Genomic DNA, 13245 nt, shown 5'->3' with positions numbered 1-13245 from the left:
GGATTACAGGTGCGCACCACCAAACTCAACCACACTTGTTGTCATCAGACATGAAATCCTGGTCTAGAGTAAAATCAAACATTGAAGGTGGGTTTGGACTCCCGGTCAGTGGTTAGGCTGATATTTATTTCAGAAGACAACGCTATAGGATAACAGAAATTACATATGGGACTCTAATCATTAGGCATTTCAGCTTGGGGAGAGTGTCCATTTCTGCTTTCCCCTTCCAGCCTGACCAGATGTGCTCAGAAAATATGGTTCTCCCTGAATATGTACATCTGTCAAAATTCCTGTCAAGTTTAGCACGACTGCCAAGGGAGTGAACAAAGAGAGTTAGCGATTAACTTCAAAGAACTTTGTTGGAGAGGAATAAAGATATTTAAGGCCTATTTTGTGAACTAATTGCATTTGCATATTTATGGGATTTACTGATATAGCAGTAATTAAAAACTATTTAGTAGTCTTAAAGGACACATAACTCAGTTGCTGTTTGCATAATAAACACTTCCTTATTATGTTTGCATAATAAACCCTCTCCCCCTGCTTCCTCCAAGAGACATTGGTGTATCTGAGAGGTGCCATATCTTACTGGAAAGAATGAAGAAACAGTGCAGGGGCCGACGGGCCCCGGGCAGGCTCGGAAAGGAGCAGGATTCCAGGTCCTCTCCCCACGGCCCTGGGCTGAGCTGCTATCAGAGAAATCTCTGTTGATGTTGCCTAAGTGATATCACTAAAGAGCTTGAGTGCATAACCCCTCGTGACTCCAAGTCCGTCTTAAATATACTGATCTGCTTGAAGGGCCTGAGTGGGATTCACCAGTACTCATCCTTCCTAAGAAGATGTGGAGGGGAGTGATCAGACGCAGCGGGGATAAGAAGCTCCCTCTGGATGAGGAGTGTCTATTGAAGGCGAGTGGGAGGAGACAGCTTTCAGAGCAAATCAAAGCTTGGCGTGAGGGGTGGTACCAAGTCTACAAGTACTGAGTAAACAAAGTAAACTCAGGCAGGATGGTAAGGTTAGAAGAGGAGGGCTCTGAGCCAGCGCTCACAGCGCTCATCCAGAGATGACCAGGAAGCCTCTGAAGACAGTTCACTCACACGTCTTCCCCTGTCTTGGCGTCCAGAGTAATCAGCCAGAAGCTGTAATGGGCAGAATCACCAGACTGTTGTTAAATTAGCTAATGAAGGTCGTAATGTACCTGTATTACACATCATTAGCAATGGCCTTCCAGTAACAGATGGGCATATGAGAAAGTACGAAGAAGGAGGGGAAGCATGTCCCAGAAAGTCTGACTTAGAGGCACGGCTTACTAGAACGCAGGGCCAGAACACCATGCACTCATCTCAATGAAAACTTTGCATAAAGGAACCTCATGCGCTCTGCTTCTATGAAAGTGCTGCCTACCTAGCTATGCCGCCAGGGGCTTGCCTTTCTCCTGTTCTAATTCATCTCAGAGGTAGAGGCAGGCAATCTCTCTCTCTCTCTCTCTCTCTCTCTCTCTCTCTCTCTCTCTCTCTGTCTCCCCTTTCTTTTCTTTTGGTACTGCAGATTAAACCCAAGGGTGTTCCACCTCTGAGCTACACCCCCACCCTTTTTATTTTTAATTTTTAAACAGGGTCTCAGTAAGTTGCTGAGACCCTCACTAAATTGCTGAGGCTGGACTTGCACCTGCAGTCCTCCTGTCTCAGCCTCCCAAGTACGGGGATTGTAGATGTGTGCTACCATGCCCGGCGAAGTTCATAGATTCTAAACTAAGTAGAACAGGAATACCACATTTTGAATCCCCCACTACTCATTTTGCTTAATACAAGTTTAGCTTAAACCTATGTCTCTCTAATCCTACTTATAATAAAAAGCAGGCAGATACTGGAAATGGAATGAATTTTTTTTTTGTTTCTAGGGTATCAAGGGAGTCTACCAATGCAAGACAGAATTATTATAATTATGCACCCCTCTCCTTAGTAATGAAGAACAAATGAGTAGTCAACCCAAAAGCAAAGAACAAAACAAAAGCCAATCCTATTTATTTATTTGGCACTAGAGATTGGACACAGAGGAATTCTACCTCTGAGTTCCACCCTCAGCCCTTTTAATTTTTTATTTTGAAACAGGGTCTCACTAAGTTGCTGAGAATCTAAAAATGGCTGACACCGGCCTTGAACCTTTGATCCTCCTGTCTCAGCCTCCCCACTATAAGGACTACAGGGTATGTGCCATCATACCCAATTCCCCTTTTATTGATCAATGTTAAACACTTCTCATTTTCAGTGAGCCTAGAAGCATCCTCTCTTAAGTAGTTATGTTCTGAATTGTGGTCAGCGAAGATTTGAAGCACTCCTATTTATCAAAAATCAATATTTCTTTTAATTAAAGAAGGTTAGGAAAAACAAAGAACATGTTTCCATTGTATAGTTTGGGTGTCCTTCATTAGACAATACCAGGTTTCCATTAGCTCCCCGTAACTCAAGAGTCTAATAACCACTGTCAAAGGCTGAAGATGTTACCACATGAGTCTGATTTAGGACAGCTATTTGGATCTCAATTATTAACGAAATTAGTGTCCTGAATGTCAGCAAGAGCGCTGCCTTAGGTAAAGCCTGTAAAGGAAATCATATTAGCGTGGAATTTCCTCTCCTTCGGGGCTCCTCTTCTATTACATTATCCACTTAGCTCTCTCCTGCCAGGGAGATGGAAGTGTTGGCTATGGTGTGCTCCTGGGGCAGGACCAAATGGAGAAGTTAAGGGTTTCATGGTGCCAGCAGTTCTGAAACCAGTGTGCCGGTGCTCGCATTGCTGTGGTCTAACTGAGAGTTTACAAAGTAGCCACAGGAGGGGAGGAACAAACTGGCAACCAGACAGGAAGAGAGAGGAGAGGAACTCCTCTCATGAAAACCGAGGGCGCTCCACCCAGCAGGCGGGTGTGCTTCTCTGCTTTTTGGGAACCTGCTCAAGAACACTGGCGAGTATGAGGGCTCTTCTGTGGCTCTCTGTCCTGGTGGTTTCCACAGGTGAGTTCGATTGATGACTTTTTGTTGTTTCTGTTTGTTTGTTTGTTTGATTTTTGTGGTACTGAGATTGAACCCAGGGACATTTTACTTCCAAGCTTCACCTCTGGTCCTATTTTTTTTTTTTTTTATTCTTTATTTTGAAACAAGATCTCACTAAGTTGTTGGAGGCCTTACTAAGTAGCTGAGGCTGACTACAAACCTGTGATCCTTTTGTCTCAGCCTCCCAAGTACCGGGATTACAAGTGTGTGCCATCGCACCCGGCTCCGATGAGTGATCTTACTGGGCGCTGAGTATTAACTCTTAGAACCTAGAGACAAAATATACACAGTACCATAAACTGCTCACAGTTGTGCATTTTTATTCACTCTGTAAAATTCCAGTCCTAATGAATCTACAGGCAGACCAATGATACGTGTCTGATTTTGTTCATACAATTATACACACACATAGAGTGTCACACAATGGGGCTCTTTACACATGGCTGAAAGTATGCCCCACAGTGTTATGATTATTGGATCAATTTCTGCTTCTTTAAAAATCAACCTCTGCAGCAATTTATGTTGAGTTTGGGGCATTCTTTTTTGGATTTTCTTCTATGTATGTATGTATGTATGTATGTATGTAGTGTATTTTCATTATCTCAAATAGTCTTGTTTTCATCATAAGCTTTTAGCAGCTCAGAGAGAGTCCCTGGATTTACCATAGATACAGGCATCCAGTTATCATTTTGGTATTACAGGCTTTACATTCATCTGCATAAAATTTATATGAGACAAGTATATCTCTAAAGACAGGTACTAAAACGTGTGAGGTTTGATAGGCAATTCTTTTTATAAAAACACTTTAGATACTAATATATTTTTCTAAGTTTCTGGATGTGTATGTATTTCCTTGGTGCCATTATTAATTCTACTATTTTGGGTGACAATTGACTCTTTATAAATGTGAACAAATCAAGCATTTTTATTTATGCAGATGTTTCCCAACACCTTACTTCCTTGACAGTTCTTCTACAGAGTATGAGGGCTCTTCTGCGGCTCTCTGTCCTGGTGGCTTCAAGAATTTTCAACTTTTAACATGTAACAGGAATGGAATAAGTCAATTATAAAGATAAGAGATTTGGTAGCCAAGAAGCTAGAAATTAATTTTTATTTTTAATTTTTTTTTTATTTTTTAGTGGTACTGAGGTTCCTGGAAACCCTTCCACCTCCGGGTTACACTCCCAGACCTATTTTATACTTTTTTATTTGAAAACAGGGTCTCTTAAGCCAGTACGTCTGGCTTTGAACCTGCGCGATCCTCCTGTCTCCGCCTCCCAAGCGCAGGATTTACAAGCGTGCGCCACCACGCCCAGCTAAAAATTAATTTTTAAAAAGCTGCAAATGCTTTTTCTGTTGGGTAAAGAATGAAAATACCCATGTGTCATTAAAATCCTGGCTATCTAGCTTAAAGGATAAAAAGCATATCTTAATTATACAAATAAAACAGAGGAAATTTTATTAAATACCAGATAGGTTTCTTAGCAGAAAATAATTGTCGACATTAAGCTAAAACAGAAAACAGAAGAAATTCTTGCTATCTCTTCCTAATGCTTTATATTCATGCTTAATTTTTGTTCTCAATATAGCAGAAAAAGTTTTAATAGTGCCTAATAAATAGTGCTTTACTATAAATCACATGGAGGACACTTATGGCAGGGGAATCTGCCTTTTGAAATTTTACTGGGTTAATATTAAGATGATTTGTAAACATAAGAATTCTGAACTGATCACACCAATGGCTGGGAGTGTGCTCAGGTAGAAGCAGGCCCGGATGAGGAGAATTGTCCAGTTTCACTGCTCACTGGTCCTGTGATCCTGGACACATCAATTTATCACCTATGTACTCAGTTTCCATAAACGAACTCTATTTTTGGTATTCATGAACATCAAATAAGATTGTGAAATTGCAAAGCATGTAGTAAATTTGTAAGATATGACACAAATGTGAGATACTATTAATCTGAAAACACACACACGCGCACGCGTACACACACACTATAGGTCTGGCTATTTCTGCCCAACGTTCACCATGCAACATGTCGGTCTTCCTTTCGAGGACTTCCTATTGCTTCTACTAGTCTCAGGGAGCCAGGTCAGCATAGTATCATGCTGAAGAGCTGGGGCTTTGGATCCAGGCCGGCTGTGTTTAAATTCCAACCCCTTTGTGAGCAAGCTGTGTGACCTTGGCTATTACTAACCTCGCTAAGCCCAAAGTCCTTCACATGTGGTAACCTTGTACTCCTCACTGGGCAGTGGAGTTCCTAGCTCGTGAGCTTGCTGTGAATGTGGAATGAGATTTTTCATGTGAAGGGTTTAGCCCGGTGTCTGTCATATTGTGAGTACTCAGTCAGTACTTGGAATTCAATAAAACCACACACCTAAATCTCAATTTCCTTGTAGCTTCTCAGATATATGTGTAACTCTCTTATAATTCTAAAGATACATACTAAGTCAAGAATAGCTCTCTCCACCAAAGTGCTCCAAACACAGGCAGGTAAAGTAGCACACGCCTGTGATCTCAGTACTTGGGAGGTGGAGGCAGAAGCATCACAGGTTTGAGGTCAACTTCAGCAATTTAGTGAGACCCTGTTAATAAATAAATAAATAAACAAATAAATAAATGGGCTGGGAGTGTATCTCAGAGGTAGATTTCCCCTGAGTTCAACCCCCAGTATCACACACAAAATAAATAGATAAATTAATTAATAATAAATAAAATAGGGCTAGGATGTATTTCAGAGGTAAAAGGCCCCTGGGTTCAATCCCTCGTAAACCGAATCAATCAATCAACCAATTGTGCCCCCCAAACACTTTAAGATAGGCGTATGAAACAACTCCTTAATGCAAGGGAAACAAAGGAATAATTCCTTTATGTTCTTCTTTTAAAATATCTCTCCACCTATATAGCCCAGTCCTGACACATTCTGCTCTCCAGAAATCTCAAAAGTGAATGATTTGAAGCTGATTATTATTAGCACTCGGTGTTAGCGCGGAGCCTTTCCTGGGTGTGTTGATGGCTTCAGTGTCTGTAGAAACGTGGCTGAACCGAGTCATTTAGCGCTCATGTGAATGTCACATTAGCTTTCAAGGGGCATCATTTACTGATAATTAATGGTCACTTAAATCCTTAATCTCCCTCCTGTAATTGATCTTTCTCCTCGGGCAAATTTGTATTCATGGTAGAAATGTAATTTATTATTTCTTTCCATCTTAAAAGAAAAAAAAAAACTCTTTCTCTTTTGGGTTTACTTGAGTGCACCTCCATTTGCTTAGTTTTCTTTTTTGGTTACTTGTTTCTCTTTTGTTTCTAGTCCTCTCTTCCAGAACTTTTTCTATTTACCCAAAGACTTGGACACATTCAAGAAAACATATATTTAGCCACAGGGGACCTCTGGATTATTTCCTGGGAAAGAAAGCAGAGGGACATTTGAGTCTTTATGAGCAGAGGGTACAGGGAACACACATTCATCCCTCAGAATTATGTTTTAATTCTGTCTCCATTTCCTGTATTGAATCATGCACATCTCAGCATTCCCAGCTGAGACTTGAATTGGGAGCTTCCAAGCGAGGTAAAGATGAAGCTGCCCAAAGCGAAGTTTGTCGGAAGAGCATCGGGCCAGCCACGCTTTATGTTCCCGACTCCCCTCCCCTGGGGTATGCCAGTGAGAAATGTTCTCAGGTAGAGAGGTTCACAGCGCACCTCTTGACAATAATAGTTCACACAAGCCCTGGAAATGATGCCTGATGCCAGCTACCCGCTTTAGTCCCTCTTGCCTGATAGCTGATGCCTTTTTAGGCATCTTCTTGGGTGAGTAGTTAGGGAGTTAAAACAAGCTCATTAGCTTCTCAGCTCTGGTGGTAATGAAAGTGCATGTTCCGCTGCCCGTGATGAGCCTGGGATTGCACCTCCAGCGTGGCTGTTAGCATTTTGGTCACAATGACATTGATAAATCATAGAAATTGCTGCCCGTGGCGGCAAGCAACGCGGCATCATTCATAAAGAAATGGGTATAAACAGGATTGTCGCACAGGGAGAAGCGATCTCATTTGCAGTTTCCTGCCGGATCCCTCAGACGTTCGGCAGCTCATCAAAATAACCATCAAAACCACTGAGAGCCCGGGTGAGCCCACACGCAGGACACTACAGAGAGATGTCAGCGTGTGGCATGTCAGGACGTGGGCAATTTGCCTCAGACCCACGACCTAGCGAAGCTTTGAATCCCCTAAGGGCTGGTGAAGCCTGTGAACAAAATATCTTTTTGCAATTCAGAGGGAGCCTTCACTTCCAATTGCCGATGCTCCTTTCTCTTGCTTTTCCTTCCCTGGCCTCCCCTGCCTCAGCACCAATCACCGCTCCTCTACAGATCAAGATTCCTAAGTCAGAGGAAATGGTTGTTCCTTAGAATCAGAGAGCATTTTCCCAAAACAAAGATCTCATTTTCTGACAAGTACATCTTATTTAAAGACAGTGTGATAGAAGAATTTTTGAGGAGAAAAGTATGAACTGGAAGCTTATAAATTAATTCAGTTATCCAAAACCCATGCAGATTTCTTTGGTTTGATGGTTTTTTTTCCACTATAAATGAAACAAAATAGCAACAGCAACAAAAGCCAAGGTGGGAGTTAAATTTTGGCTAAGTGTACAGGTGGGTTTCTTCTCCATACCAGGAATGGGGGTGATACAGGAATAAAGAAAGGATTCTGTCTCCAAGTTGCATGAGCGCTGTAAAATGGAATTGTAGGTGCTGATGGGGTTGATTTATTTATTTATCTTTACAGTGAGATTCCTCTGCCCCGGCACTTTGGCCATCCACTTATTTTAAGTTAAGTGTCTGTCAAAGAGCCTACCAGCTTGCTGTGAATTTATGTAGATGGGGGTGAGCTGAATACTACATTCCACTAAGAGCCTGCACAGTCTGAAATTGCCTAAAGATTCCTCTTATTTTCATCTTCATAGTGATAGTTTTTTTCCCCCCAGGAATCCTAGCCACAGAGACATCTCACCCCAGGAATTCCACTCTGCTTCACCTCACCGAGCAGTTACTACGGCAATATCACAAGGAAGTGAGGCCCGTTCACAACTGGGCTGATGCCACCACCGTCTACCTGGACCTACTTGTCCACGCTGTACTGGATGTGGTAAGGACCCCCTTGCCTTCTGACCCTCGCTCCCCCTTTAAAGCTACCTACTCTTTATACAAGAGCCTAGAACAGGCTATGTTCTTGAGACTATACTCGAACCGCTAGGGAAGTTGCACAGGATTAGCAGTTAGCATGAGGTCAAGTATTTATTTGGCAAATCATGCTTTCTACCCCCATGCTGATACTGTAATAGGCAAATCGTCTAGAAATACAAGCTTTATGGAGTTTAAGATAGCTTAGGAGTTGGGTTTGGTGGTGAATGCCTGTAATCCCAGTAGTTCAGAGGCTGAGACAGGAGGATTGCAGGATAAAGGCCAGTCTGGGCAACTTAGTGAGGCTTTCTGAAACTCAGCAAAATTCTGCTTCAGAATTTTAAAAATAGGGCTGGGAGCAGGGGATAGTAGTACAGGCTTGTAATCCCAGTGCTTGGGAAACTGGGACAGGAGGATAGCAGATTCGCAGCCAGCCTCAGCTACTTAGTGAGGCCCTCTACAACTTAGTGAGACCCTGTTTCAAAAATAAAGAATAAAAAATAGGGCTCAGGGTCTAGGTCAGAGGTAGAATGCTCCTGGGTTCAATCCCCAGTACTGCAAATAAACAAACAAACAAACAGATAAAATTTATTGGTGCATTATAGTCTCATGCACAGAGCACTTGGTGGGCTTTCCTCCAGCTCCCTGCCCATCTCCCCTTCCCCCTATAGGGTACTGAGATTGACATTGGTATTCTCATATATGTACATAAGTTGATGGCAGTCATTTTTTCATCGATCCTCAGTCTTCCCCCTCTGCTTCCCCTACACCACCTCCCTGGCTCCACTGAAGTTTCTTGTCCATTATTACGAGTCTTTCTTGTATTCTACTTACCCCCTAGCTTCCACATATTAGAGAAAACAGATGACCCTTCATTTTCTGTGACTGGCTAATTTCAACATAACATTCTCCAGGTCCTTCCATTTTCCTGCAAAGAGACATAATTTTGCCGTTCTGTATTGCTGAGTAGAATTCCATGGTGTGGATATTTCACAGTTTTGTAATCCATTCATCTGTTGATGGACACCTAGGCTGGTTCCATAATTTGGCTATTGTGAATTGGGCTATATAAACATGGATATGCATATATTACTGTAGTTCTCTGACTTCAGTCCTTTTGGAAAGATACCCAGGAGTGGTATAGCTGGATCATATCGTGGAACCATTTCCAGTTTTCTGAGGAATCTCCATACTGATCTCCATAGCGGCTGAACTTTCTTTTCATTTCATTTCCTTTTTTTTTTTTTTGTATTGGGAAATGAAACCAGAGGCATTATACCTCTAAGCTACATCCTCAGCCTTACTTTATTTATATTTATTTATTTATTTATTTATTTATTTATTTTTGGTGGTACTGGGGGTGGAACCCAGAGGCTTTCTACCTCTGGGCTATACTCCCAGACCTATTTTATATTTTATTTGGAAACAGGGTCTCACTAAGTTGCTGAGAGCCTCACTAAGTAGCTGAGGCTGGCTTCGAACCTGTGCAATCCTCCTGTCTCAGCCTCCCAAGCGCGGGGATTACAAGCGTGCACCACCACGACCGGCTGTTTTTTTTTTGTGTGTGTGTGTGTGGGGGTCTGGGGATTGAACCCAGGGGCATTTGACCTTTGAGTGACACCCCCTGCTCTATTTTTTATTTTTTATTTTGAAATCAAATCTTACTGAGTTGCAGAGGGCCTCACTAAGTAGCTGAGGCTGTCCACAAGCCGCAATTCTCTGGTCTCAGCCTCCCGAATGCTGGGATTACAAGCGTGTGCCACCACGCCCGGCTATTTTTTAAGTCTGGTTTTGAACCTGTGATCCTCCCATCTCAGCCTTCCAAGTACTGGGATTAGAAGCATGTGCCACCATGCCCAGCCAGTCTTTTAATTTTAACCATTCTAGTAGGCTTGGAGTGTCTCAATGTTCCCCTCCCTCCCTCCCTCCCTCCCTCCCTCCCTCCCTCCCTCCCTTCCTTCCTTCCTTCTTTTCCTTCCTTTCTCCCTTCTTTTCTTCTCTTCTTCCTCTTCTTTCCCCTCTTCCTTCCTCTCATCGTAAAGCATGATTTGAATAAAGACACAAAACAAGAACCCTGTCCTGTGAAACCACAGAGCAGAGGGTAGTCAGCCTTGAGTAAGAGATTAAAACTACTTTTGGTGTTTCTTCATCCTACTTTTACTTCATACTGATTAAGATCAAGTAGAATTGCTCAGGATTTCCTTTAGAGCTTATTTGGAGATAAAATAGAAAAGAAGTGGGTTTTATATTAATATTTTCCCCTGGAATAGGTATATCAAATTGAAAATTTTTATCTAACTCTTTCTTTCTACCTTGATAAAAGAAGGTAAAATCAAATTTCCTTATGGTAGTTAAGGACAACACTACGGTTTTTTTTCCAGAAAATTGTTTTTTTTTTCCTACTGTTGTAGGATGTATTTGTTACTTGAATATGTCAGATATATCTTAATATTTGATAAAGCACATTTTCTTTCAGAAATCTGGAAAATTTTTGTATTCCATCCTTCTAGTTTTTTTCCTTGTGGCAGTAGAGATGCAACCCAGGGGTATATTACCTCTGAGCTACACCCCTAGCTCTATTTTATTTTTATTTTGAGACAAGTTTTCACTAAGTTGTAGAGGGCCTCACTAAATTGCTGAGGTTGGCCGTGAATCTGCTATCCTCCTGTCTCAGACCTCCAAATACTAGGATTACAGGTGTGACCCACCATGCCCAGTTCTATCCCTCTACTTTTCTCTCTCTCTCCTGTCTTACCTTATCTTCTGCCCATAGCCAGTATCACAGAATCTGGGCACCCCGTTTTTTCTTGTCTGTATGCTGTTGATTCTATTTCCTCCACTGAATGCCCTCCTCTTTGTTCATTTGTACAATTACAGCCCTCTAGATATCAGCTCCTAAGAAAAAATTCCCTTGGTCCCCCCTCCCCCAGATGCAGTGATATCTCTTTCCTTTTAATCTACATGAATCTGTGCTTTGGTGTGTGGGGGGCGGGTACTGGGATTGAACTCCGGGGCATTCTACCTTTGAGCTATACCCCCCAGCCCTTTATTTTTAACTTTTTAATATGTTTTTATGGGTACATTATAGTCTCACATCATAAGGCACATCATGTCAACAGTGACATGCACGCACACCGCTATTTATATTTTTCGAAACAGGGTTTTGCTAGGTCCTGAGGTTTTTACTAAATTGGTGAAGCTGACCTGGAACCTTTGATCCTCCTGCCTCAGCCTCTCAAGTACTAGAATTACAGGTGTGACCCACCTGCCCTTTTTTGCAAAATCTATGTATTTCTTAATGCACATAGTTGTTTGTTAAAATGTCACATTCCCTAACTTATTATAAACTGCTTGAGGGACTTTCTGAACTCGTATTTGTATTTCCCATGACATCCTGCACTGTGTATTTTACTTCCAAGACACTGGATCAATCCTTGTCAAATGAATGAATGAGTTAAAAAATATAAGTATCAGTTCTAGGATTGTCTTTATCACTAACTTGGCTACTATAAACGTGCTTAACAAATGCCTGCATTAACGGTAGGTGGGCCAAGCCTCACATTAATTCCAGTGGCAGGGACAGTTTTGAAGCACTTGATAAAATCACTCACAGATTCCGCACAGACAAGGATGCTCCGACGTGAATAGATCGCATGGTGAGCGCATCTGGCAGCCCCTGAACTGCTGGCAAGTCGTGTTTGAAATGAAGAGCTTTCTGCCCAGTCCCATCACCGCACCTCAATTCCATCATGATGTTTTGCCTCCTGTTTTGTTTATATAAAAGCCTACAGTCTTGTCTGAGAATTTCTGTGTATCATGAGTACCTTGGGGAAATCTGATTATATAGATAATCTACTCAAACAGAGAAGAGTTTCCATTTGCTTCTATTGAGTTGTGTCAATTCCGAATCCCAGATACCTTTGTATTCCAGTCCATTGACTAGAGCTGCCCGGCCAGACGTCGAGGCATCTGTTTCTATAGTCTCCGGAACTGGGAAAGATAAATAAGAATGTGGGCGAATTATCTGTATATTTGCTAACCACCAATTTAGATCTAAATAGACTCCCTCTGTTAGGAAGACTAATGAATTCCAATTCTCCGAAATATCCTTTGCTTTTAACAAGCAAGATGGAAGGTATCTAAAGAAAAAGAGAAAGACAGACACAGAGGGAAAAGCTGTGAATAATGCCACCAGAGAACCAATTATGTTCACCAGCTGGCAGTGAGAAACTTGTTTCCTCTGACAAAAAAACGATTTCAGTTTTCGCCTCCAACTACTTTTTGATATTGTGTTCTTTAGGGCTGAGTGACGAATCCTCCCAGCCACCCCCACCCCATAAAATGTTAGAAAAAAATTTTTGACATTGACATTATTGCTACATGTGCTATATATAATAAAGCAATGGGCAAGAAGAGAAAAATTAGCTAAGGTGTCAACAAGTTGGTTCTTAATAAGAACCAACTGGATAAATGGATAGTGAAAACGAAGCCTGGAAACATATACACCCTCTTCTCAGCCATCTGACTGAATCTAAGAGGCACTCACAACTTACATGAGGAGACTGCTAGGGACAGATACTAGATGTAAAGGCATACTGCTCAAGAGTGAAGGCCTAGTTAGCTGCGGCATTTCCCAGTAATATAAACTGGATAGATAGATAGATAGATAGATAGATAGTGTGTGTGTGTGTGTGTGTGTGTGTGTGTGTGTGTGTGTGTGTGTGTGTTACTGGGGATTGAACCTGGGCCATTTTACCTCTGAGCTACATCTCTAGCCCTATTTTTTAATCTTTCTTTCTTTCTTTTTTTATTTTGTGAGTTTGGGGATGGAACCCAGGAGCATTTGACCTCCGAGATACACCCCCTGCCCTATTTTTTTATTCTTTATTTTGAAACCAGGTCTCACTGAGTTGCAGAGGGCCTCACTAAGTAGCTGAGGCTGTCCGCGAACCGCGATCCTCCGGCCTCAGCCTCCCGAATGCTGGGATAACAAGCGTGCACCACCACGCCCGGCTATTTAT

General features: G+C 42.0%; 1 protein-coding gene across 1 annotated transcript in view; it reads left to right on the top strand.

Annotated features, from left to right (window-relative positions):
* Window positions 1–2965: 2965 nt before the first annotated feature.
* HTR3B (5-hydroxytryptamine receptor 3B) overlaps window positions 2966–13245 on the top strand; it is a gene marked incomplete at both ends in the record, with an annotated part of 57836 nt that continues 47556 nt past the window's right edge. Inside the window, 4 exons of the mRNA XM_080719930.1 lie at window positions 2966–3008; window positions 6847–6858; window positions 7124–7171; window positions 8008–8189. Coding sequence (XP_080576056.1) covers window positions 2966–3008; window positions 6847–6858; window positions 7124–7171; window positions 8008–8189 — 285 coding nt within the window. The remainder of the gene's footprint in view (window positions 3009–6846; window positions 6859–7123; window positions 7172–8007; window positions 8190–13245) is intronic.

Source organism: Muscardinus avellanarius, assembly GCF_963383645.1.
Source record: "Muscardinus avellanarius genome assembly, chromosome: 1".
Lineage (NCBI taxonomy): Eukaryota > Metazoa > Chordata > Mammalia > Rodentia > Gliridae > Muscardinus > Muscardinus avellanarius.
Note: the sequence above shows the minus strand (reverse complement) of the source record. Positions and strands in the feature narration are given on the sequence as shown.